Consider the following 25,251-nt stretch of genomic DNA (forward strand, 5'->3'; position numbering starts at 1 on the left):
TCGCAGGGGAGATGGTGGGTGATGCACGCAGCACGTCCAGCTAACAGCAGACTCGGCATCATGGACAGACACGACCGCGACTTCGAGACGACGTCTTGCTTGACGGAAGCAGCTCCTCGCTCCCCGCCGGAGCTGATGAACGCCACATGAATCAACCACTCTCAAAGGTACACGCATTCAAACACCCATACTCATGCTCCCTCTTTTCCTTCCCCTCCACTTCTGCCCGCCGCCCCACCCTCCCGGGCCCTCCCTGGCCCCGGGAACGGATCCCGGCGAGCGGCAGCGGTGCGTGTTCGAGGATCAGGGAGGAAGAGCCCGACCGGGGATCCCTCGCGCCCCTGCACATCAACCAGCGGACAAAGGATGGCAATCGCGACGACAATTCCAGGATCCTTGTCCCAGGTCAGTAAATAAGAACCCAAAACCCAAAACGAAAGAAAGCAAGCAAGCAAGCGAGAAAGAAGAAAAAATACCAGCCACCACATGCACCAACCCCTGCCCCCGCATTCATTGTCTCTTCTCAATCTAGCGTGTTTGTTTCTGCATTGTGCGGAACGGCCTGCAGCTCAATCGCCTGAGTCCCGCACCGTTTGACAACCGTTCCGCTTTTTTTTTTTCTTTTTTCTCCCTTGTTTTTGTTTTCTGTTTTTGTTGTAATTTCCCATCTTGAAGCCGATCGCAGGAAGATGTTCCTTTGCTGCTGCTGCTGCTGCTGATGCTGTTGCTGATGCTGAAACCCTTGCGGCGGCGGTTGGGTGGTTGGCGGGTAGTGTACCTATCTACCTAGGTTCCCTCCCCAACAGTCGCCTCAGGGGTGATTGGACGGACATGATCTGCTGGCTTCGAAGAAGAGAAACAGCACTCGCGGACACGCTCGACATTTCACTCCGTTCATTGAGTCAAGTCAAGAGGGGGACCAACAAGACTGGACACATTTGCAGAAACCGGAGGCGAAATGTGCATCTTTTTTTTTTTTTCCTTCCTCGGCCAAACGCTCACAGCCGGCTCAAGATAGCATGTACCCCTGCACCACCCCGGGTACTTCGTTGTACTGCGTGGAATACCTACCGTACCGGACCTGGGGCCCAGTGTTGGGTTGGGCTGGGGGTTGGGGAGGGAGCGGGAGGAGAAGGGGGGGAAGAATGGTTGCAGCAACACCCGACTCGAGACCAACCAGCCTGCCACCGCCGGCATTGTATCTCTGAGAGAGCGAGCGAGGAAGACGGACGCCGAGATGGACAAACAGGCAGAGCGTTCCCAGCACAAGGCGGCAGAATAAGGCAGCAGGAACAGCAGCAGCAGAGCACAGCAACCCATTTCGTCATTCTTCATCTTGTTGTTGTTCTTCCTCGTCTCCTTCTTTCTCACGCCTCTTCCAACATCATGTGTTCGAAATCTCGTCACTGTTTAGCCCCCACCGCCGCTCTTCTGCACTCCTCCTCCTCCTTCGTCTCCAATTCGATCGCTCTGCCACACCTTCTCGGGCGGGGCGTTGGCGCTGCATCCCGTTGCTAATTGCGCCACAGGTTCCAATCCCACCGCCCGCCTGCTCGCCGGTTTCGTTTTAGGGAGGAGGGGGGGGGGGGGGGATGCTGTCGGATACGGTCCTGGTCAGGCGCGGCCTTGGCCAGAATGAGACGGCGATTTCTTGCAGCAGCAGCAGCAGCAGCATCCATTCACTCGCCCTGTTGCTCACCCTAGCCCGCCCCTCCTCTTTGTGGTTCGAGAACAGCGAGGCAATGGGCATGTATCTAACGAGTGCCTTTTCCAGCAGGACTTCGCCGAGCCCTCGACGTCGTCGGGCTCCGGGCTTGACTACCTCGATCTACCACCCCCGGCCGACATGTGGTGCGTACCATGTCCTTGCCCGCCGTTTCGCTTGTTGGGAATCTTACTGGTCGCTTTGATGCCGTTTTGGACTCGGGTCAAGGACCCGGTTTTCGCATCATCAAATACCTACTACCTACGGTGCCTTTTCTGCCACCCCTTCTCCACTCTTCATCCTCTCCCGTCGCTCAGGTCGCGTCTCGTCTCGGAATCCCATCCGTACCTGTTTACGTTCCGTCCCATTGCACCCTTCCCTGCGGCTGTTTGAAGGGCCTTCCCGCGCACTTCCGGGCTGGTACCCTCCTCCCGCTTGCTTTTTCTTCCTTGTCTGTATAACAAGTTCATGACTCGGCCGCTCTTCAGCGAAGGGTTCATCTGTTCTTTTTGTTACTGCCTTCATCCCCTCCCGCCCCTCGTCCAAGGGGCATCTCGACGGCGTTTGCTCAGGCGCTGCTGCCACCTTCAAACTCCCCTTTCCCATCCCGGCAGTGTGTGTAAGTACCTACTGCCGTCCCCCATCATCTCTGTTGTCGATGACACTGCCGAGCCTAAAAAACAATGGGTTACACGCTGCTGGCGTGGTACGGGTCACACCTGGGATCGATCGCCGGCGAGCGTGCTGCTCCCGCACCGTTGCCGCATGCGCCATGCTCGTTCTCCCGATGCTGCTAAGACAGCTGCGGCACCCCTGCAAAAAAAAAAAAAAAGGTGCGCTTGTGCGACAGGCTGTACTGCGTAGTCCTACGGCGAGTGCTTGGTGTTGCACGGGTTCAACCTGAGGGGTGGGAGATAGACAGGCAGGCGTGGCGTGGTGAGATGAGATGAGTCCCGGGGGAGGGGGGTGACCCTAAGGGGGAAGCCCCCCACCCCCCCCCCTTCCCAGGGGTGTGCTAAGACCCTTTCTTCTCTTCTCTTGCCTACACCCCTCACACTCACACCACCACCCACACACCCCTCCTTGTCTTGTTCCTCCATGTTCTTTTTACTTCGCACTGCCCACTTCCGTCTCGACCCGCGCGTGCTGGATGGAGGCGTGGCCCGGCTGCTGACCCAGACTGTGCCTACGACTCTACAACAGCTTCACCCAGGGCTCCACAGCTTCCCTGTCGACAATAGAAACACCACCGCAGCCTCCCTCATACCTGAGTCTGATACCGCCCATCGCTCAGCCGCCCGTAACGCCGTACAACCCGGAAAGCGGTCACTTTTATACCCCAGCTCCCCCGGTCTTCTCGGGTCTGGAGGTCAGACCCCGACTCGGCTCCAAGTAGGTAGCACAGCCGTTGTTCTTGTCACCATCTTCTTTCTTGTTTCTTTCTTCTCCTTTTCTTCTTGTTCACTGTCGGCCCCTTCTCCCTCGGGCTTGTCAGTGATGAAGACAGACGCTGTCCCATGGCGCATCCGTTCCTCCCAGTCGCTTACAGCGGTAGCACCAGCACGGCTGGTCAGGGCATGGCACATGCCCATCGGTCCACGACATTGCCGCACCCGGGCCTGAGCAGCGCCCGAGATATCTACGCATCGACCACGCCGACCTTCCGGAGGTCGGACCACCATCACCATCAGAACCCGCACGTCCAGCGGTCGCCGCCCTTCTCAAGCCTCCGGCGTCACAGCCAGTTTTCGACTTCCAGCACGTCGACCGCCTACGGCTCGCTCAAGATGGACGCGGGAGGCTTCTCAACGACGCCAAGGACGGCCAATATCCCGCCGCTGCTTGCCATGACCACGCTTGGCCACCTCTCGTACTCGGACTCGGCCAATACCCCGATCAAGATCGACATCGGCGGCATCATTGACAAGGGCTTCTTCATTGCCGACAACGAGTGGACGTGCTACCGTCGAAACTATTTCTCATGCCAGTGCTCCTTCTCGCTGACGCCCCTGCTGCCCAACACGGACATCCAGTTCCAGCCGGCCGGTACCAACCAGGTCTACAAGGTCAACAACTTCGCCATGTGCATTTCGGCCGTCGTGTCTGACAACGACAATCACACGATCGAGCTTGTCCAGCATACGCCCAAGCGCGACAAGGGACCCATCGCACCGCCCGACAAGGTCCGACTTCAGCCGAAGCCGCCCCAGAGCCATCACCCGCTGACAAGCCTCTGCGCTGCCGCCGACGGTAGCCTTGGTTCATCTCGTTACGGCGACCAGGGGTTGGATGGTCCTTTTGGTCAGGCGCGAGCCCAGAGCTCGTCCTTTCCCACAGATCACACGTTCGAGCGCATTCAGTTCAAGCAGGCCACCGCCAACAACGGGAAGCGCCGCGCCGCCCAGCAGTTCTACCATTTGATCGTGGAGCTGTGGGCCGATGTTGGCCAGCAGCAGCAGCAACAGCAGCCGCCGCCGCCGGGCAGCGGGTCTGGGACCAACGGCTCGGACCAGTGGATCAAGGTGGCGTTCCGCAAGTCTGCCAAGATGATCGTCCGTGGCCGCTCGCCTGGCCATTACCAATCCGAGAGACGGGGCAGCTCGAGCAGCGGACCGGGAGCTGGCGGAGGAGTGGGCGGGGTCAGCAACAGCGGTGGTGGCAGTTACCAGCTGAGCATCCCCGGACAGCCCGATTACTCGATGGGAAGCTACGGGCAGGCGTATGACCCCCGACAGAACCCCTACGGCGGCACCGGGCGCACCCACCATGAACTAAACATGGACTCGCTCGTGTCGGCGAATGAGGTGAAGGCGCTCAACGACCCCAAAGGATACCAATACTTCCCGACGCCCCTTTACGAGACGGACCACGAGCCTCGGCACCAGACGCATCAGTCGAGCAACCATCACAGCCACCACCCTCATCACCAGCAGCACCAACACCATCAACACCAGCAGGCGCAGCCGCACACGCAGCAAAGCCAACAGCCGGTCGAGTTGTTCTCGCACTCGCGGCAGGACCTGCCGGAAACCAGCGGCAGCACCAGCAGCAGCACGGCGACGGGGGTCAAATCGGAGCTGGACCAGACGGCTGCGGCGGCGGCGGTGGCCGCCGGCGGGCTTCCCAGCTTGCTCTACAACGGCGGGCAGTACTATTCGCAGCGGTGTGGGAGGTTCGAGGGCAAGCCGACGTCGACAGGACAGTACCCGACCGGGGTGGCAGCAACGGCGACACAAAGCTTGATGACATCGTCGGTGTCAAGCACGTCGACCATGAACATGACCTGAGCGACCCCAGGGTCATCTGCAATCCAATCCGAGAGGTGGCTGGACAGTGCAGAGTATGCTTGACCGGGCGGCGATTTTTTTTTTTTTTTTTTTTTGCAGGTTTGTTTGACGACGGATACCACACGGATTACATGTGCGATGCATTTTCGGAATCTTTGATGGCGCGTATGTTTATTTCTTTTTCTTTGTTTGATTTGTCTTTTTATTCTCTTATGGAAAACTGGCGAACAGGTCAACAACAACATACATGGTAAGTAAGGTATGGGCGACGGAGTTTGGGAGGAGAGGGAAAGAGAAAAAAACACCAAAAATACGTCTGACCATACCAGCCCTGACGGGCTACGCGCTGAGTCGAACCTTGCTTTCTATCTGTCTTTTTTTTATTCGTTTTCCTTCTTCATTTCTTTTCTTTTCTTTCCCGATGTTTTCCTTGCCCCCCCCCCCCCCCCCAACGCACCTTTGTTATCTGTTTGCTCTAGCAATGGAGGTATCGCAGTGTCTTTCTCTTAGATTTTTCTGTTTCTGCAGGAAGAACACGGGTCACGGCAAGGCTGGCGTATGGGAAACTGTCTGGTCTGGAATTGTTGGGATCTGCTCACACACATGCGCGCGCGCACATCCGTACAAGATGGACTTTGCCGCTGGCCGGGACTGGGAAAATCTGGGGTTTGGTTTGGGATGGGATTTGGGATTAGGACCGGGACGGGCTGCTGCGCTGGGACGGAAAACATGAATCCACCACCACCTACAACCACCTACAACAGCCTACAACAAACACAGGGATACACAAACACATAGGGAGGGATTACGGGGCATGGCGAATGGTTTTGGAAGCAAGACACCTACGGACGTACGTACTGGTACTGGGATTGGCGGAAACACTCACGCAAAGAAGATACATGGATGAACTGGGCATCGGGTACGGCATGGGAACGGTCGGGACGGACGGATGAGAGAACGGGCAGGCTCCAAGAACGCAATGCTGAGTCGTCATGTTGTACGTTCTGTTTTGACTGAGCAACTTGATATTGGTCAAGCCCATGGCTTTGTTTCGCTTGACGGTGGTTCTATATTCGTTTCTTTGCTTGATGTTGGAGCAGCAGGCTCGGCCATATTCGTGCTGCTGCTGTTTTCCATCTTCCCCCTTGGACCCAGCCTATCGGTTACTACTTGCTATAGTAAGTTCCTAGATGGGTTTACACCCCCCCCCCTCCTCTTTCCCCCGCGCGCCCCTGATCCATCTTCATCGCATGCTGCTATCAGCACACACCTCAGTCTGAAACTCGGCGGCCCTGTGGCGCTGACTGCAGAGACTGACGACTTCCGCACACGGTACGTACAAGCAGGGAACGTTGCATGGGGCTGCGCTTGCGCCATGGTTATACAGAACGCAATGCTCTACTACCTATTACCGTGTACAGTTCCCGAGGTCGGAGAGGTGAGACGGCAAATGTCACGCTTTCTGTGTTGTTTTTTTTTTGTTCTTGTTTATTTTTAAACCCCTTTCTGATGTCTTATTTCGGTTGTATGTCTATGCCGCGCCGGGAGGGGGGGGGGGGGGGGGGTAAGGTTGGCTGCTCTGATCTCCTCATGTTCCCGCGTTCCCATGTTCCCATGTTTGGTGTTGTGCTCACTCCGTTGTTATTTTCGTCGTCAAGGGTTTCCCGGCCAAGGGTTCCTCCTGGGTCCCGTCGGGAGGTGGGTGGGGTACCCTACCTACACAGTAACTACACAGTAGGTACATTACTGCGTACACAGTATTACTGCGTACGTTCCCGGCTCGTTCAGGCCGGGCCTGACCCCTGCTTGACCCAGGACTTTCCAGGTGCCTACCTGCCTGTTGTAGATCACGGCACCTGGGGGAGAGGGAAACGCCACCGCAGGGATTGAGCTGCTGTTCGTCTTTTGGAGGGGCCGGGAGGTTTACGAAGCACGCGTGTCGAGGTTGGGTCCCGACACGCCGCGTCGGGTGGCGATCGGTGGTGAGGGTAACGTTGGCTTGAGGATCCGAAGACACCTGCCCTGGAAACTTGACGGGCGGTGCATTTGGCGCATTTGTTAGGTGCCTATAGCTAGCTAGCTAGTATGGACATTCCATGGTTGCATGCCTAGGTATGTACCTGTGTTGTCGCGTTCTGTTCCCCCTTTTTTCTTTCTTTTCTTTCTCTTTTCTTTCTTTCTTTCTTTTCTTACCGACCAACAACATCCCAGTGTTGTCAAAGCCTCACATTTGTTTTATTTTGCCAAACACTAACCGCAGCCCTCGTCGTCGTTGTCGTCGTCGTCGTCGGCGGCGGCGGGGGGGTTGGTTTTGGTTTCCGGCTACGTCATCTCAGGAGAGCAAGGTTTGCAGAGCAGAGCAATCTGACCTCTGCCGCAAGTTTAAGCCTCCTGGCCTTACGTGATCCTATTTATCTCTTACGCCCTTACACTCTCCGGAAGCTTACGAGGGCGCCCTGCCGCTGTCCTGCTACCTTGGGGCGGTTTGCCCTCCGTGTGTGCTTACTCGGGTGATTCCCCGGCGCTTGTGCATACTCAGTACGTGCGTTTGTGCGTGCGCGTCTGCCCTGCCCCGCCCCGCCCTTCTTCAAGCCGTTGACTTGTATGACGACGGTCGAGGATTCTGCTACGCGTCCATCGACCCGGCTCCCCGCATCCGGCAGATCCCAGTCGCATCAGGGCCGCCTCAGCTGATCACATCGGATACCAGAGGTGGCACTGCCTGTCTGTCAACTGGACGGCCCGGTCCTCGGATCTTGGTCACCTGCGGCAGGAGGGTGGCACAGGGTCGTTGCGGCTTTTCGGAGCGGATGGATTGGCGGGCTGCTGCGGTGTTCTGAGACCCCTGGATCCCGCAGCCATGGCTCCCATCTGTTAGAGCGGGCAAGGCTCTGAGGTTCAGGCGTTGCCGTTTGGCCTCCGCAAGACGCAGCAACAGCGCCGAAATTCCTGAAACGCTCGGATGACGGAGGCCAAGTCCGTTGGGAATATCGAGTCGCCGTCACCTCTGGTCCATGGACCGGCGGGTCGGGCTGAGCTTCGGGCCGTGCCAGATTCATGAGCTTCCTGGTTGGGGTGATGGATGAAACAACAACAACGACGACGACAAACCAGCTGGAACATCCTCTGCGCTGCGGGGAACTTCCACCACCCAGCACACAGTACTGCTGGGCATAGGTCACTACTGACTCAGTCGGTCCCTTGGCTACCTCCCCAGGTACCGAGAGAAGGTACCCGAAGGTGCCTGGCGATGACGTGGGAGCCACAGCACAAGGCCCATGTCTTTTGTTTTGTTCTATGGGTGCGTCTTACGCGTTTTGACGCTTGCCGTTTGGCACATTTGCACACTCTGTCTTTGATTTCCTCTGCCTCATTCAACATTTCCTACACCTGTACATGCGTACGTGCCTATACCGACGTCCCGAGAGGGTGTCTCGTAATCTGCAGCGCGGCAATCTATCACACGCACGCCGTGGCTGCGGCGATCAACGCGACCTAACTCTTTCCAGTCCAACCCCAGGGCAGCGTTGGGCTGCGCACTTCCATGGCTTGATGCATGCTATCATTCCATCTCACGCCCCTCCCCCGCAGACCTGTCAGCAACTGTTCTGTCACACTGGGGCAAAGTGCAACCATGCCGGCCCGTCAGGTCGTCCCAAGCCTCGCCGATCCGCACCACCCACTTCCCCAACTCTGGCACCGGTGGCGTCGGCGGTGCAACATCTCCGGACTTCACGAGCGTCGTCTCTTGACCATGAAAAAGTCCAACACCACGACACACAGCATGCGCTAAAGACGGAAGGTCCCGGCTGTGTCACACCGCTTATCACCGGGCAACCTTCTGCCGATGTCTCCGAATCGCCCCAAGACAGGGCCATTCGCGGATGACTCGCTGCCAGCAGCAGGTCTCCCAAACGGGTTCTTCGAACCAGCGCCCAGTCAATTCGTGCCTTTCCTCCCCCGGCGCTCCCTTTTTACGTCGTTGTGGGTGCTTCTGCAGCCTCCCCTAGGACCCGGGCCCGGTGCTTTGACGCTGACGTTGGTGCCGTTGCCCGGGTGCGCCGTTTTGTTTTTTTCTGAAACACCAAGTATGTTGGTTGATAAGGCGCACAAAAAGAACCTCGCAGCAGCGAGGACTTGGGTTCGTCAGCGGCAGTTGAGCCCGACCAGGGGGGGTTTTTTTTTTCTTGTTGGTCTGGGCGGTGGGCTGCCCGCACACGGCATGCAATGTAATTTGGTACATACATACTGTGTACAGACGACGGGTGGTGACGAAAAAGCTCCGACGGCTGGAAGCTGGGCGGTGCAGGGCAGGGGATCGCGCCAAGCGTCAGCGCGCCATAGGCCTCTCTTCCTTCGTTTGCCGACAGCGTTGGCGTTGGAGCGCCTTGGCCTGGCTGGCCGCACGCCTGGGGCGCGAATTGCACCGCCGGGGCAAGAAGCCCACCTGGTGTCTACGTAGGTATTCTTGATATCTGGCATTACGTACTTGCAACGGTAGCGCCCAAAAGTTCCGGTAGAATGGAACGAGACGCTGCCCACTGGGCCACGGCAGGCATCTGCCGGAAAGGGGTCCAGGCCAGCTTTGTTGGTGCGCCGGCTTTTGCAGACACCCCAAACGAACGAGGGAGGGGGAGGGGGGAAAGGCCTACGCAGCATGTTCTATACATACAGTACAAGTGCATACATACGCAGTACATACGCAGTACACTCACTACTGTAGAGCTGCAGGGCTTCCAACACAATCGTGCAGCAGCGCGCCCCTCACCCCTCACGCCTGGTGGGTGCTAGCGATTGGCACCTCCTCCTCCCGTCCAACATTTCGGCCCCCATACGGTTGGCGAGGTGCTGAGGTGCTCGCAACACCCAAACTTCCCCCCCGGGGAGGGGGGGGGGGGGGTGGTGGTGACCGGGAATCGCGTGCTCGTGGGGCGCAGGGACGACGCCCACGGGGGGTGGATTTGGCTGTGGTCCAAATAAGGTTTCGGGGCCTAGCGTTTGAACCGGTCTTAGCACACCGTACGATCCCCGACGATCCTTGCCAGCCAGCTCCCTTCCCCCCCTCCCCCCTCTCTTTCGCTGCTCCGCCAAGACGCGCCGGCCTTCTCGTCCCGCCGCCGGCCCCTTCTCGTCCCGCCGTTGCACAGCGCTAGTTAGTTAGCCCTCCCAGATCCACCGATCTCCCCCCCCCCCCCCCCCCCCCCCCCCTTTTGGCGCTAGCTTCCTTTCGGGCAATGACGCCGGGGTGAAACGGTTTGCGGTGCGCGCGCATGGGAAACAAACGCTCGCCGCGGGTGAGACGTGGGCTGTGTTTGTCTGTGTTTGTATGTCTTTCTCTTTCTCTCTCTCTCTGTGTGTGTGTGTGTGTGTGCGTGTGTGCGTGTGCACGCGCGCGTATGTGCGTGGGTGAGCACCGACGGTTGTCTCTCCTCAGCCCTGCAAGAAGCCCGTTGACACAAAATCCGTCAGCGTCGTCATGACTTACATAGTAGAGGGGAAACCACCAAGCCCTCCACCAAGGTTTCGTTGGCCCATGTTTTGGGGGGCGGCCAACGAGGCTGGTTCGTGGAGACACGGAGTTTTGAGACGACGGTTGGGAGCGCATGCCCGTCAACGAACGGGACAAAGATCGGACGCCAAGGGTCCGATGGCGTTTTTTTTCTATCCTTTCATCTTATCTTTTCTGCTTTTTTTTTTTTTAAAAAAAAAACACTTTTTTACCTGCTCCTCTTTACTTTTCCTCCCCAAATACTGCCGTCGGCCTCGACATTCAAGGCCTGGTGCAGCGCAGCATGGCATCGAACATGGCCCATCCGTCGTCTTTCCAGCACGCCTAGCGGCCTACCTAGGTATTCAGGGGATCGTAAATTCGCCGCCGTCCAGACGCCTCCTCCTCGCGCTGCATACGGGGGGTCCTTTTGACCTGCATGCACACAAACCAAGGCTGGGCGGTGGTTGGTCCTGCAGCGGTCACGCACGCATCCAAACACGCACCCGGCGCTTTTTCTACTCTCTCGCCCTCACTCTCTCTCCTTTCTCGCAGCCCCTCCCGTTTCCCTGGCCCCCAAGCCCCGGGTTCGTTGGGTACCTGCCCACACGCACCTAGGGGCTTCGTACGCCCCAAAGATCGGCCCTCACACGCTGCGACTTCGATCCGGCATTGCTTGGTTTCACAACGGAGAGGAAACCGGGGGTGGGAACGGAGTTTGTGCGGTCGGTGGGGGCCCGTCGTGGGTCGTATCGCGCGCATGCAAACGTGTGCGTGTAAGATGGTTATCACCGGTCTGCTGTGTTTCTGCTTTTTTTTTCTCCTCTACGCAAATCCCGGGCACCTACGGCGGGTAATCCCTTTTGCTCTCTCTCTCTCTCTCTCTGTGTGTGTGTGTGTGTGTGTGTGTCTGTCTCCGCGTCTCTCTGTCTCTTGTGTCTCTTGATGCATGGGGTAGGTATCCATGATGACACTCGACGTCTCAGACACATGACTGCGGAGCTCGCATGCCGATCCGTTTGGGCAAGGACCGGGTGTCTTTTTTCCCAACAACAACAACAACCACCCCCCCGATCTGGAACTCTCCCATTCCCTTGGCCATACCGTAATTGCGCTCGGCGGGAATGGGAATGTGATTGTGATCGCGATCGCGATGACGAGCGTGGGTTGCGAGAGTGGAGGTTTTTGTCTCGCTTCGCTTCGTTTTCCGCTCTCCCGGACCCAAAGTCAATCAAAAGTGCGGAATCCGCCGGAGGCCCGGCCCCCTCCCGGCTCGCCCATCCTTGCCTTGTCTGCCTCGACATGCCGTAGCCTGCTCCACCGTCGATGCCGAGGAGGTGGCATCCATGCACACCATCGGACATTGTCCTTCTCACCGGTCGTACCACGCACGGGAAGATGCAGGCGGAGAGGGGTCTCGTGGAGTCGGGCTGGAGACGTTGAGCTGAGGGGGAGGAGGAGAGGAGGGGAAAAGAAGGGGGGGGGGGGGTGTTGCGAGAGCTGGTGGAGCAGGTTTTCTTTTCATGCCCCGTCCAATGAAGCGGGCGCACCTGGACCTCCCAAGGCCCGTTGGAACACGGTGTCGCTGGTGCCGTGGACATTCATGTGCAGCTCTCTACGCAGTACAGGACGCTAGGGAAGCGTGTCCTGTACCAGGACGCGGTCCATACCTATCGCATCGGATCGCGATACGGAAACCCCCCCCCCTGATGCGTACGTGTACGGTAGATACCCAGCAGGTCCCTCATGTCCCGTCGTCGTCGTCGTCGGTCCATACGCCCTGGACCCGCTCGCCCTTCCCCCTATCGTGTCTCCCGTATCGACGTAGCCACGCCCAGGCCAGCGGATTCTGCCTCTCTGAGCTGCGCAGACCGCGTCAGTTCGTCCCCTTAGCCTGAGCCGGAGAGGAGGACCGGACCGCCCTGGCAACCGGAACAATCGTGCCCCTCCCCTTCGAGGCTCCCTCGGCGATCCGCACAGCGCCGATGCCTCGCTCATCTCCGCGGCCTCGTCTTGTCCGTTTCGCCGGGTCGTCTCCCGTTTCCCCCGTCCCCGTCCCCGTCCCCGTCCCCGTCCCGTTTGCCTGGTGGCCGAAAGCGCCGCCATGTCTTTCTGTCCTTCGCAAAGGTACGTCAGCCTGTTGTTGACCGAGCGGCCAAACCATGCTGGGCGCTGATGTACACAGTACATACGTCTTCTTCGCGGTGCCACCCCCCTCCTCTCCCCGAGCGGAGCTGGCCGCGTCGCACAAGGGGGGCTGGCAAACACGCCGGTAGCGGGTCAGCCCTACCATCCGCCGGGGGAGCCCTGGAGGGAAGAAAAGGGGGGGGGCCAAGTTGCGCGAGATGGACGTGAAATGCGCTCGTCTCTCGCTGGCGGGCCTCTAGTCATCTTTTCTAACGTTGCTTCGGGAACCGTTGGGTTTGATCGAGGTCGGTAGTATAGGGTCTGACATATAGGTAGAGCAGCCGGTTGCTACGGATCGGCGTCAAGGTCCAGGGGCTTCGGCGGGGTGCTTTCAAGCGCATCAGCTGCAGTCGACACTGTGTGAGACGTGGTGTGAGCCTAGGGGGATAGCTTCCGTTTCTCGTTTCTTTCTTTCTCCTCGGGTTGCTCGGCGTCGGTTCGTTTGCATTGTTTGCCCTCCTGGATATGTCATTACCGTGTACACGGCAAAACCTCACGTCGAAGTCTGTTTACCATCAACCTACCGCGTACGAGACAGCCCGTGGGCCTCAAGAAACACACAGGAGCGATGAGTTGCTGATGGGCTCTGCGTGTCCGAGGCTGCATTCTTTTAGAACGTAAAAGGAGGCTTTGCTATGACTCCCCCCCCCCTCCCCCCCTCCCCCTCCCTCCCCCTCCTCTCTCTCCTTAATGACTCCGAATTCCTATGGCTCCCCGTTGCCTTCTGTGACAGGATCTATGGGGACTTATACCCTGGTCCTGAACCCCAGCAGGCATTCTGCTTTCTCAGACCGCTATTCTGGGCATCCATCGTATATATAAGGAGCCTCCAGGAGTGGCACATCAGATAGTTGTTTTCTTCCTTTAAACAACAGCTTCCAACCACTCCTTTCCGCCGTATACACTCTCACAGGTCCGAGCCATCACACCTTCACCTATTGCACACCTTTCGATTGGCCCGCAAGCCAGCCTCCAATTCCGAGGCTGTGGATTCCACGACGGCTCGGGATAATTGTAACGGCGGGCGAGGTGCAGACGGAATGGCTTGCCTGACGCCTCCGATGCTTCCGTACGGTTCAATCTGCGGCGTTTTCCGGCTCATCGATCGGCTCGGCTTGCTTGGCCGCCTGGACCCGCGTCACGAGGCTGCCGTCGCCGCGTTTCTGGGCCATGGTGACCGGCCGGGCTCGCAACAGTGGCGTGCTTGGATTCCCATTGGGCTCTGGGCACTTGGATCGACCCCCCCCCCCCCCCAGCACCCCTTTCCTCCTGTCGGCTGAGGCTGAGGAGGGTTTCGGGATATGGAAGGTGGTAGTCGTCGGTGTGCCATTTTCCCGGATGGTGGTGAGTCGAGAGAAAGTCTGGCAAGGAATGGGCTCGATCGCGGGCTGCCTACCGTCGAGTACCTCTCTCCTTTGCAGGGGAAAACGCCTCCCTCCTCCCAAGATACCCCCTCTCTCAAGCAGCAGCAGCAGCAGCAGCAGCAGTAGTAGTAGTACGAACATCAGCATCATGATCCCCGCCCGGATCTGCAACACAGTGTCTGGGTCCCTGCGTAGACCGCAGCTCAAGATGATCCGTAGTGCTCCTGAACCCCGGATGGAGGCGCAACAGCCATCATCATGCCCACCCCCCCTCCGCCGGTTCTGGTTGGCAATGTCGCCCCTTTCTCACCGCAGGCGCTGACTCAGCTCATCTCGGAGGAGGTTTCGGCAGTACCAGAGGTTTTGAGCTTGACCGCGGGGGGCATTGGTGTGTTGGAAAGCCCGTGGGACGGTGCCATCAACCTGGGGGCTGACGTGACCGATGAGGTCGTCCATGCGCGCGGCCCCCTGACAGTGCAGTCTTTGAGCTGGCCACCGCTGCGGCGGCTGTTAAGAGGCGTTAACAAAGGCCGCGTGCATGCTTGCCCATGGATGGGAGGGAAGCGATGTAATCTTTGGTTGACCAACGTTGCCTTTCTTCGAGGAACACGAGCTTCCTGGTGAAGGCGTCGAGCAGTGGGTTGTCAACTGTCGACCGGTGCTGCTCATGGTGGCGAAGAGGTGTAGTAAAGAACCAAGGGAGGGTATTTCGAGGCGAAAGGGCGAAAAGGGTTAGGCATACAGGCCAAAGTCGCCATAGACGACACTCCATGGAAACTCAGGCATGGAGCGCTGGGGGTCGTCGAGATGTCTAGAGTTGAGGTTTCTACAATTCCTAGCAAATCATGACCCGTAGCTAGCTCACGGCGTAGATGCCTTGACGCTGACATTGTTTATCCTGGCGGCAGATCAATTACTATCTGGCGGACAAACGCACATGGTCCATCGACCGGAGGCTCAAGAAAGTAACTCTATTTATGTAACCCGCTGGTAAATGAGAATGCCCATATGGCCTCGAGAGACGACAAGAAGGAAATGATGCGGTACCGAACCAGCTACCCTAGCCTCGCTGTTTTGAGAACAACACCCTATGCCCAAAAAGAGAAAGACAAAAACCGAGACATAGGGACAACCAACACCAACCGAACCGAACAAAAAAGACCCCTGGCGCCAGCCCGTGTGCTCAGCGTAGTCAAACAGTGAAGGGTAAATGTATATATGTACGCACGTGTGTGTTTGTATGTGTGTGTGTATGTGTATGCGTGTGGTGTGCATGTGTGTGAGTAGGCCGTGCACCAAGACAACAGCGGTAGTAGGCAGCGAGTATGGGTGGTTGCGTGCTTCACCGTTTGGAACCAACCTCTTGGTGAATCACCGCCCCCGCCGTCCGGAAGCAGCAGCAGAGACGGAAAGACAGGTCTCGTCCATTGAGCTCTCACCGGCGCCGCATCACCCCCTTGCGCTCTCCTCGGCGCCTCGGCGATCAATCGCCGACTTCAGCACCTCCAAGTGCTCCTCGGTAACGCGAATGGCCTCTTGCAGCTCCCTCTCATCCATGCGCGCCTCGCGAAGCTTCGCCGCCAACATGTGCGGGTCGACCCTCTTGTGCCTCGGGTGAGAGCGAGGGCGCGAATGCTCGGCGCCACCCAACCCGGCAACACGATCCAGGCCCGATCTCTCCTCCAGCCACGCCCAGAGCTCGCTCTCCTCGTGGCCCCACAGCTCATAATATGCGGCGAGGCGCGCGGGCGCGTCGGCGTAGTAGGCCGGGACGGCAGGGCCGGCGCCGTGGTACGGCGGCCTCGTGCCGAAGCCGAACCAGAACGCTACGAGCAGGCCGACCAGCAAGCCGTAGATAACGTTGCCCGTAAGGAGCGGGCGGATGGTGCCGGCGACGGGGCCAAGGAAGGGGCGAACGGGCTCGAAGAGGCCCCAGCTCTGGCGGGCGGACGCGGCGGCGGCACCCTCGACGTCGCTGGCGGCGCCCGATGCCGGGCCCGACGGCTGCTTGCGGGGGCGCTTCTTGCGGCCGGCAGCACCGCCGGTGCCGGCCCGGGCACGAGAGGACACGGCGGCTTTGAGGGAGGCGAAGAGCTCGCGGCAGTACTGGCCCTGGCCGTCGCTGACGCCGCGCTCGATGGCGCCTTTCGACATGGCGTTAGCCCAGAAGCACGCAAGCACACGCGATCGCCGAGCTTTCCTTGCGAGGGGGGGAACGTACCCTTGATCCAGCTCTTGCTGGACCATTCAATCACGTTGTTCACCTGGATGCGGGTGCCGTTGTTTTCGGCCCATGTCAGGCAGTACTTGGTCTTGACGACAAAGATGTTGCCGCTGGGCACGTCGGGGTTTTGCGTGGACACGACGATGGTGACGGCCTTTTCGAGGTCGAGCTGCTCGACCTGCTCCGTGACGATGCACTTGGTCTGCTTGGGCCCGATGGAGGCCGACAGCGGCTTGACGTAGGTGTAGTTGCGCGAGCGCACCTCGTCGGTGAGGCCGCGCTTGTCTTCCATCTGCAGGTCCCAGCACTTCTGGTCCGTCGTGAGCCAATTGCCCATCCAGGCGGCCGACGACGGGCCGAACAGCATGTCGTAGATCTTGCCGAGCGGCGCCGGGATCACGTCGTCGGCCAAGAACTTTTCAAAGTGGGCGGCCGCGTCGCCGCAGTCCGTCGGCGCGTGGGTCGCCGGGCCGGGGAAGTCGGTGCCGGCAGCGGGCGCGCCGTCTTCCTTCTTGTCCGAGGCGAGGACGGGGCCCGACACCTTGCGCGAGGCGGCCTTTTCGGCAAAGTCGGACGCCTGGACGTCGGGAGCAGCGGCAGTCGGGGCGCCGGGGGCGCCGGCGGCGGCATCGTCCTCGTCCTCGTCGTAGACGTCGTCGTCGTCCTCACCTTCGTCCGACTCTTCGGAGCCCGAGGCCGTCTGGGCGCTGCCGGCGGCAGAGGCGGCGTCGACGTCGATCTTTTCGGTGCGGTCGCCGCCCGGCTCCTCGAGACGCACGCCGTTGAGCGAGCTCTGCAGGTGCGGGTGGCCGAGCTTCCAGATCTTGATGATGAGGTCGTACGTGGTGTCGCGGCTGGCAAACGAGGCAAAGATGTGCTTGGCGTGCAGCGTGGAAATCTCGAGCCCGTTCTTGAAGACGAGGGCGGTGCTGCGCTTCTCGACCGACACGATCTCGTCAAAGCTCAGCACCAGGGTCGTGACCCAGCCGAGGATGTTGCTGCTGAAGCACAGGTGGCCCTCCGAGATGTAGAGGCGGCCGTGGGCCAGGATCTCGCGCTGCAGGGCGCAGCTGTAGTCTTCGATCAGGTAGTCGTCGTCGGGCACGCTCTTGAAAAGGGTGTGGAAGTCGCGGTTGCGCTTCTTGTTGGCGACGGCGAAGCCCGTGAGCCTGGGGCCCGGCGCGGGGGACTGGTTCCCCGCGTTGGGCACTCCGGCCGTGCTCGCGACCGTCGTGTGGGTGGTGATGCTGCTTCCGCGGTGCCTGCGGCGGTGGACGGCGCTGCGGATGCTGCCGGACCGGCCCAGGCCCGACTTTTCCTTGTCGTCGATCGCATGCGACGACATGGCGTCGCCGGCGGGCTCGTACATGGAGCGCGGGCGAGCTGCCTCGTCGTGGGCCTCGAGGGCGGCGCGGGGGTCCGCCGGGGCCGACTCGGAGCGGGTCCGGGTGTCGGGCTCGGCGAAGCGCGACGCGACGGGGCTCGGCGCGACGCTTGGCGGGTCGACGATGCCGAGCTGGCTCAGGCTTAGGTCCCCCATGCCTAGCGTCTTGACGGCAGGCTCCTTGGGCTCCGTGGATGGCCGGGAAGGGGCGGAAGACTCCACCTCGACGGCGTCTTGGGCCGAACTGGCGCCGCTGCCGGTCTGGAGGGCCTTGCTTTTGGGCTGCGTCGGGGCCAACGAGGGGATGGAGGTGCTCAGCGAGCTCGCCGTGTTCTGGACGGCCGAGAACATGGATGAGAAGAAGGTGGCGGCGGGGTTGGGCGATGCCGGGGGGCCTTCCGAGATTGGCGACGGCACCGAGGCGACGGTGGACAGCTTGCTCGGTCCGGCGCTGCCGGCCCGGCGCCGTTGGGCCATCTTCCTTCCCGCAAGGGCGGCGTCGGCGTCGGCGTTGGCGTTGGCGTTGGCGTTGGCGGGGCGCGGCAGGCCGTCGGCCAGCGGATCGGGGATGGGCTCGGTCGTTGGCGTGGGCGGGGTGTTGACGATGACGGGCTGGGCCTCGCCCGGTGCCGGAGGTGTCCGGGGTACGGGCTGGAGCTCGAGCCGAGGACGAGTCGTGTCCCAGGTCCTGGCGGTGGGGAGCGGAGGATGGCCGATGGGGCCGGCTCGCGGGTCGACCCGCTTGTCGTCGGGCTTTTCGGCGCTCTTCTTGGGCTTGAAGACGTCTCGGAGGCGGCTGCTCGACGACGACCGCTTCTTGCCGAGCTCGGGTTGACCGATGCTGGTTCGGCTGCGGTCGAGAGCCGGGCCGGAGTCGGCGTTGTCAGCGTTGCGAGCCACGGTGGATGATGGTGCTGGCCTCTCCCGGGGATGTCGGGAGCTCCGGGAGGAGGCCGAGAAGAGCCGGGTCGGCGGACGAGGTGAGGATAGGAGAAGGGGAGACGCCGGCGGGGCCTGGTGTTGTTGGCTGCCGTGGCTTTTCAATGAAGGGGAGGGGGGAGTAGCGAGCGGATAATTGTCAGCGAGACAAAAACACAGGACCAGCCTAGATATACAAAGATTGCATTGCGCGGGCGGCGGGCGGCGAGATGGAGGAGATGGGGTCGGGCGGGTGGTGGTGACGTATGTATTGGGGATCACTACCGGGGTTGGGTGCAGCAATGGCCGACGCCAGGCCAACGCTGCTGCTCAGGAGAAGTACGGAGGTTGGCCCCAAAAGTCATGACCCTCTTGGCATGGGCCAAGCATTTCTGCACTGTGCCGACCCAGTGCTTCAGCCCCACGCCTTACGGCGTGTTCCAGGCTACAACCCTAACCCTCGTTGCTCGTCCGATCTGGGGATGCATGCTCTCGACAACACTCTCGGAACAAGACGAACACGCTTTGAAAAGAAGTTGTTTTCCACCTTTGTATTGTGAGACTGCTTTAAGGCTTCTTCTTTACTCTCGGTACTGCTTTCGATCCAGGGAGGTCTTGTCACCTAGCTGTACAGCGACATGGAACAACTGACTTGCCTAGCGCTTCCCATACATTCCTATAGTACATACATACTATACATACGTACAGATCGTTTCGACCGACAGTGCGATGCAACATCGCTTTTGTACGTTGTCAAGGGTCCCTGATACGCTACAATGGGGTAATTACTTTTGGCGTCCGCCTCCGTCCAGGAGGAGGTTTGGGCGTGTGGCGCAGGGCCATGAAGCAGGACCGCCCCAAGTGGGCCGGTTCGCGGTTGGCTCGGGGGCTTTTGCGACGGGGATGGTTGGGCCTTTGCGAGTTGCTGGGACGAACTACTGCGTACTATAGGTAACCAGTTAGGCGACTCACGAGCGTTACCGAGTCCCCGGTGCACACTGCACAATGCACGGAAGGGGATTGGGGACGAGGCTTGCTGCAGTGCATCGTCGTCGGACTTTGGTAGGTCGCTGGCCTTGCTGCACCAGCGGTTCGCGATCGACTTGGGCAAAAGCTTGCCGAGTCTGGTGGACTGGCCGTCCATGATCGAGTGGTTGTTTTTCTTATTTTTCTTTCCTTTTTTTTAAGGGGGGGGGGGGTACCAGGTATTGTACCTCGAGGTACCTATCCCTGGATGCCATGATCAGGATAGCTTGGAAGCTTAAAAGGATGCCAAAACGGGAAACCTCAATGGCCTACCTACCTGAAGGTACACGAATGTCGCCGCCCGTGGAAGGGAAACTGCCCTGTCGTGCCCCGAATTCCATGCAACTTCCATGCCGTCTGCTTCTGCTTCAGGAGCCTCGAGGAGCCACGACCCTGCAGGGCCCTGTCCCGCCTGCACGGCGGTGTCGTGCAGGTGCCAAGACCCGCCCCATCCACTCAAAAAGCCGCTCAGGTCAATTCCCCTCCAAGGCGACCTGCTACGGTAAAGTACCTACGCACTAACGTTATAGCACCTCACCCACCTGACGGTACCGGACCGCACCTCCATGGGTACGGAGTACCACCTGACGGTCTCCATCCTCCGCCGTCATCCGCCAACCGTCAGCCCTACGGTACGCATCCCGTCATCGATACATCATTCCTCATACATCATCAACCTTCCCCCCCCCCCCCCCCCCCTCCCTTCCTCCCACACCACACCTCCAAACCGCATTCGGTTCCATCCACCGGAATCCACACGCCAATCCCGCACCACGCCCGTCTCTCGGCTCACCTCATGGACTCTTCGCCGCTCGTGAAGGTGCAGTATTGTCCCGACATGCCCGGCCATCCCAGGCCTGCGCGCCGCTGACTTTGCAGGCACACGACCACGCGCGGGCCGCCGCCAAAGCCACGCAAGCCGCCGAGACCACCGTCGCCGTCAACGAGCACACCCAGGCCGCCGGCGAGTTTGCCAATGCCTCCAAGACCACCACCTGCCACGAGGCGCTTCGCACGTTGGCCCTGCTCGAGCAGCATCACCGCCGCCTGTCCGAGCTGTTGAAGCTGCCGGTCCGCCAACCGGTCCCCGCCACCGCCGATGACGCCTCCGACGAGGACAAGGAAAGCCAACGAGCCAACGAGCTCGCCACGTCCGCCTCGTCCGCCTCGCAGAAAGAACCCGCCGCCGCCGCCGCCGCCGCCGCTGCCCCCAAGACCGCGAACAAACCTCCGCCTGCGCTGTCGCCCCCGCGGTACCCGAGCCGAAACCTCTCGTCGTCCATCGCAAGCAACCTGGCCTCGGCTCGTGGCATCCGCGCCAGATACACCACCGCCCAGCCCTTGACCAGCGTGTCGAGCGACCAGGCCCCGGGCAGCCTCGAGGTGCGCCCTCGCGGAGATTCCGCCAAGGCGAAATCGGCCGACCCGCGGAAGCCGAGCTGGGTGCCCCCGGCGATCCGCGAAGACAGCGTTGACGAGCCCGAGCCCCGCAAGCCCGAGCCCGCCAGCTCGCCCGCCAGCGACGACGGATTTTCCCGCTTCTACAGCGCCTTTGGCGGTCTGATCAGCCGCCTGTCGGCCCCGCTGGCGTTCGCCGGCCTGCCGCTCGCGGCCGAGGAGCCCGCACCCGCGCCTGCTCCCACGTCCGCTTCTGCTTCCGCTCCCACTCCCATTCCGCCTGCCCCTGCCGAGCCCAAACGATCCCGGCCAAAAATCACGCCGCCGACCGCCGCCGAGCCAGATCTCTCCAAGATCTACTCGCGCGCCACCCTGCGCGCCCTCAAGCGCGACCATGCCGCGAGCGACTCCTTTTACGTCGTGCCTCCGAGCGGGCACACGGCTTCGTACGCCAGCATCCTGAACCACGACACCAAGGAACAGCGCCGCCAGGCCTCCGAGAGCCAACACGGCAGCGTCGGCGGCGACGACGACGACGACGATGCCGACTTTGTCGACGCGCGAGAGCTCCCTTCGCCGGCCTCGCCAACCAAAGCCGCCCGCCGGGGAGGCGCCTCCAGAAAGCCACCCCGCACCGAAGCCGAGCTCCGCAACGCCCTGGAGGAGCTCCGCCTCGAAAACGCCAGCCTCAAGGACGTCCTCGACCGCGTCAGCAAGCGGCTGCACGCGTTCGAGCTCAACTCGCAGAGCTCGCACCTCGCCCTGGCCCAGAGCCTGCGGCTTCAAACGCCGGGCTCGCCCACGGCGTCATCCACCGTGGCCGGAGGGGCGCCGGCCGGCGACGAGGCTCTGAGGCGACGGAACCGCGAGCTGGAGGAGCAGCTCGCCGAGATGGCTCGCCGCATGGAGGCGCTCGAGTCGGATAATCTGAAGCTGCAGCTGACGGTGGAGAAGTACCGGGACAGGTGGGAAAAGTTGAAGGCCGGGGCCAAGGCCAGGAGACAGCAGAATCAGGAAGCCGAGGGCGCCAAGAGGTAGAGGGACACAACACAGGCCCTTTGTCATGTTTGGCTCTCGCGTGGTTTGGAATAGAATGAAAATGAACATCTCGAAGAAGGGTCCCTGCGTCTGGAAGTGCCTTTGGCAGGTAAAAACCCTATGTTTTTCCTTGTCGTCTGTGCCCTTGGCTGCTGTGCGTCTGCCTTGGCTGGCCAGTTGTTCCATGGCCTGCTTGCCAGCACCGAGTGGTGCGCTGCGTGGCAACGCCTGGGTGAAATCTTGAGATGGCCGGCTTACGGTTCAAGGTTTTTTTTTTCTTGTCCTGTGTAATCTTCCAGTTTCCATGTGAGTCTGGCTTGGTCGTGTCTCTCGTGCATGTCTTCTCCCCGCGCTTCTCAACCCCCCGCTGGCTCGCTGTCCGGCATCGTGAGCACTCAACTCGGCAACCCGGACAACAGCCCGATGCGGGAGCAAGTAAACGAACCCCGTGCCACCGTAGACCCTGGAAACACTTGTATCCAGAAAGGGAGCCTAGGTACGTTGCCATTGGCTTCTGCGGTCAGTCAGTGCAGAACTATGATCGTGCCCAGTTCTGTAAATTCTGTACAAACGCAGTCGAGTTTCGTGGCCTGGAGGACGGTAAACAAACCCTCCCCCCCCCCCCCTTTCCACCCCCTTTTCCCCTAATCGGGGTAAACAAACTCTCCCATTTGTAACAGCGACAAGACTACACTCAATAAGACATGCCGTGAAAGAGTTCCCAAAAAATATTAGAGAAATTTGCAGGCAGACTGGTAGTCCTAGGGGTTGATGACTCTTGGACACCCGATTCCTTATTGCTCTCCTCCTCGTCACGTCTGACTGGCTCTACACGCGTAAGAGACGCGTCTTTATCTGCGAATCTAAAGTCTAGATTCTTGTGACCCAGGCTTCTGGCTCTCCAGTGGCAGTTTGTTCCAAACCAGCGGGCAAAATACTAATCGTTATCGATTTCCTTGGAACCAGAAAGTAATTGTTCGCGTTCCTCTTCTCACACCAACCCAACCGCCTCACCACCGCCACGGTTTCCTATCGCCCAGAGCAACAAGGAACTTGATTCTTCCTTTTTCTTGATACATGTCGCTCATCTCCAGCTGAAGACTTGACATACTCACTTCACTCGGTCTTTCAGCCGGTCCGCCTCCCTCCCTTCCTTGCGGGCGTTCGCAAGTCGACCCCTTCGTCCTCGGTCTGCTTCTTTTGGAGGCTAGCTGCCTTGGTGTTTTCCTCACTTAAACCCCGTCGTCAACTTTCTTCTGGCGATCCTTCTTGGTGCGCCCGTGGCTCACCATCACGGGACACAGAGCTCTTGTCCTTTCTCTTTCTTTGCATTCCCTCTCAGCAAGACCGCAAAATCTCTTTGGCTCCCCGACACCCGGGTCCTGTCTGGGCCACCGGCCCAACCTTCAGATCGGTACGTCTAGCTACCTTGTCTCAACATCTCATATCCTTCATCTAGCTCGTCGGCCATCCAATGTCTGGGGTTCTTACGGTGGGGTTTGCATCCACACCAGTGTTTCCGTGCCCGGCTGGATGCTCTCGCTCCGGGTGGTGTGTTTACGGGCTTCTGTCACACCTCCGGCCGGTTCTCTGTTCAGACGTGCTGATTGTTTTTGCGGACAGCCAGCATCCCGGCCTTTGCGAAGCAGCAGTCGGCAGGCATCAAGTAGTTCTCTGCCCTGCTGGCGTATAGGCCGCGAGAAAGTCCCCTCCAGCCCTCAATATGCCGCGGACATCTGGACGCGTCAACGGAGAAGCGAACGGCGACATACCCCACCACAACAACAGGGTCATCGACTTCCCGTCTCTCTTCGCCTCTCCTTCCCCCTCACAACACCATCAGAATGGCGTTCCCATCAGCAACGCCAACACCATAGACCTCGGTCCCTTCTGGACCTCCCTCGCCCCCGGCGTGCAGTACGCCATCGCCCATTCCTTCGCCCAACAAGGCCCCCTCTCCCAGGGCCTCATGTCGCTGAACCTCGCGCACGCCGAGATCGTCGGCCTCCTCCACCTCATCCACGACGAGCGCCGCAAGCACGCCCGCCTGGACGGCCTGCTGCTGCCGCCGGACCCGCCGCGCGACGGGGCCCAGCCGTCCCTCGCGCGGCTGCAGGACCTCATGCCGGTGACCGAGTCCCTCCCCGCGTTCCAGGTCGCGCAGGGCCAGCGGTTCCTCCGCGCGCGCGGCATGGAAGACGCCGCGGATCGGCTCGCCGGCTGGGTGGGCACCGGCGGGAGGTACCACCCCATCGACATCGACGCGGGTCTTGCGGGGTTTCTGGCGGACCTGCGCAGCCGCGAGGACGACGGTGAAGGCGGTGGAGGAGGAGGAGGAGGAGGAGGAGCAAGCGAGAAGGCTGCCAAGCAGCGGCGCGAGGCGGCGCGGCATCTCCTGCGCATGGACGGAAGGGAGCTGCTGGTGCGGTTGGACCCGCCGCCCGAGACGGTCAACCCTCAGAGGGTGGGCAGCGGGGCAGGTCCGCGGGCGTCGCCGAGCGGCGGCGGCGGCGGCGGCGGCGGGGCCACCGCCGACACGATGGAGGGGTTGAAGGTGTTGTCTCAGGGCTTGCACCCGGCCAACTACTGTGTCGTGGGCCCCAGCGGGAACCGGTACTCGGTGCTGGACGGGTCCGACTGGCCGGATTGGGAGGCGGTGCGCGCGCTGGGCGGCATCTCGGACGGGGACCTAGGCTGGTTGACGGGCGAGGCTGTGGTTTCGGACGCGGTCAACTGCCTGGGGTTCGATGAGCTGATGGGCCTGGGTGCGCTGGACCACGCGGGAGGAGATGGGAACGAGCAATCGGCATCCGGCGAGGCCGAGCTCGGTTCCCAGGCTGCAGACGTGGAGGAAGAAGGGGCTCAGGAGGCGGCCAAATCAGACGAAACCGGTCCTCGGTCGATGATAAAAGACGCCGCCGCTGAGCCCAAGGACGACAAGGAAACGGCCGAAGCTCGACCCGAGCCGGAAAAGGACGGCAAAGAGCCAACGAACGAGACCTATCATGACCCTTTGGGTATGGAGGTCGACATAGCCCAAGCTCAGGGTGCGGCGGAAGAAGCATCGCACGAGATCGCCAAGGACAACGCCGCAATGGAAGCGGCCGTTACCGAGCTGATCAACGCCATGGCTGGCGCGGTTCCTTTCGACGAGAGGTGCGTCGATTTCGAAGCCATCCAGCCTCCGGACCCCGGCCTCATGTGGGGTGGTGGTGATCAGGCGAGCCCCTAG

General features: G+C 60.5%; 5 protein-coding genes across 5 annotated transcripts; 4 read left to right on the forward strand and 1 right to left on the reverse strand.

The window, feature by feature from the left end:
- Window positions 1-1,846: 1,846 nt before the first annotated feature.
- On the forward strand, window positions 1,847-4,992 carry VTJ83DRAFT_4234 (uncharacterized protein; the record flags this gene model as incomplete). Its single annotated transcript, XM_071010701.1, has 3 exons — window positions 1,847-1,851; window positions 2,909-3,097; window positions 3,261-4,992. The coding sequence occupies 3 exons, from the start codon at window positions 1,847-1,849 to the stop codon at window positions 4,990-4,992; spliced, it is 1,926 nt and encodes a 641-aa protein (XP_070865684.1).
- A 7,473-nt stretch (window positions 4,993-12,465) lies between these two features.
- VTJ83DRAFT_4235 (uncharacterized protein) lies at window positions 12,466-12,835 on the forward strand (the record flags this gene model as incomplete). The annotated part of the gene is made up of 2 exons (XM_071010702.1): window positions 12,466-12,607; window positions 12,666-12,835. The coding sequence occupies 2 exons, from the start codon at window positions 12,466-12,468 to the stop codon at window positions 12,833-12,835; spliced, it is 312 nt and encodes a 103-aa protein (XP_070865685.1).
- A 2,645-nt stretch (window positions 12,836-15,480) lies between these two features.
- On the reverse strand, window positions 15,481-18,765 carry VTJ83DRAFT_4236 (uncharacterized protein; the record flags this gene model as incomplete). Its single annotated transcript, XM_071010703.1, has 3 exons — window positions 15,481-16,175; window positions 16,253-18,675; window positions 18,755-18,765. 3 exons carry the CDS (start codon window positions 18,763-18,765, stop codon window positions 15,481-15,483), a joined length of 3,129 nt encoding a protein of 1,042 aa, XP_070865686.1.
- Window positions 18,766-20,379: 1,614 nt separating this feature from the next.
- VTJ83DRAFT_4237 (uncharacterized protein) lies at window positions 20,380-22,019 on the forward strand (the record flags this gene model as incomplete). Its single annotated transcript, XM_071010704.1, has 2 exons — window positions 20,380-20,403; window positions 20,463-22,019. 2 exons carry the CDS (start codon window positions 20,380-20,382, stop codon window positions 22,017-22,019), a joined length of 1,581 nt encoding a protein of 526 aa, XP_070865687.1.
- Window positions 22,020-23,742: 1,723 nt separating this feature from the next.
- VTJ83DRAFT_4238 (uncharacterized protein) lies at window positions 23,743-25,251 on the forward strand (the record flags this gene model as incomplete). The annotated part of the gene is made up of 1 exon (XM_071010705.1): window positions 23,743-25,251. The coding sequence occupies one exon, from the start codon at window positions 23,743-23,745 to the stop codon at window positions 25,249-25,251; it is 1,509 nt and encodes a 502-aa protein (XP_070865688.1).

Source organism: Remersonia thermophila, chromosome 4 (assembly GCF_042764415.1).
Source record: "Remersonia thermophila strain ATCC 22073 chromosome 4, whole genome shotgun sequence".
NCBI lineage: Eukaryota > Fungi > Ascomycota > Sordariomycetes > Sordariales > Chaetomiaceae > Remersonia > Remersonia thermophila.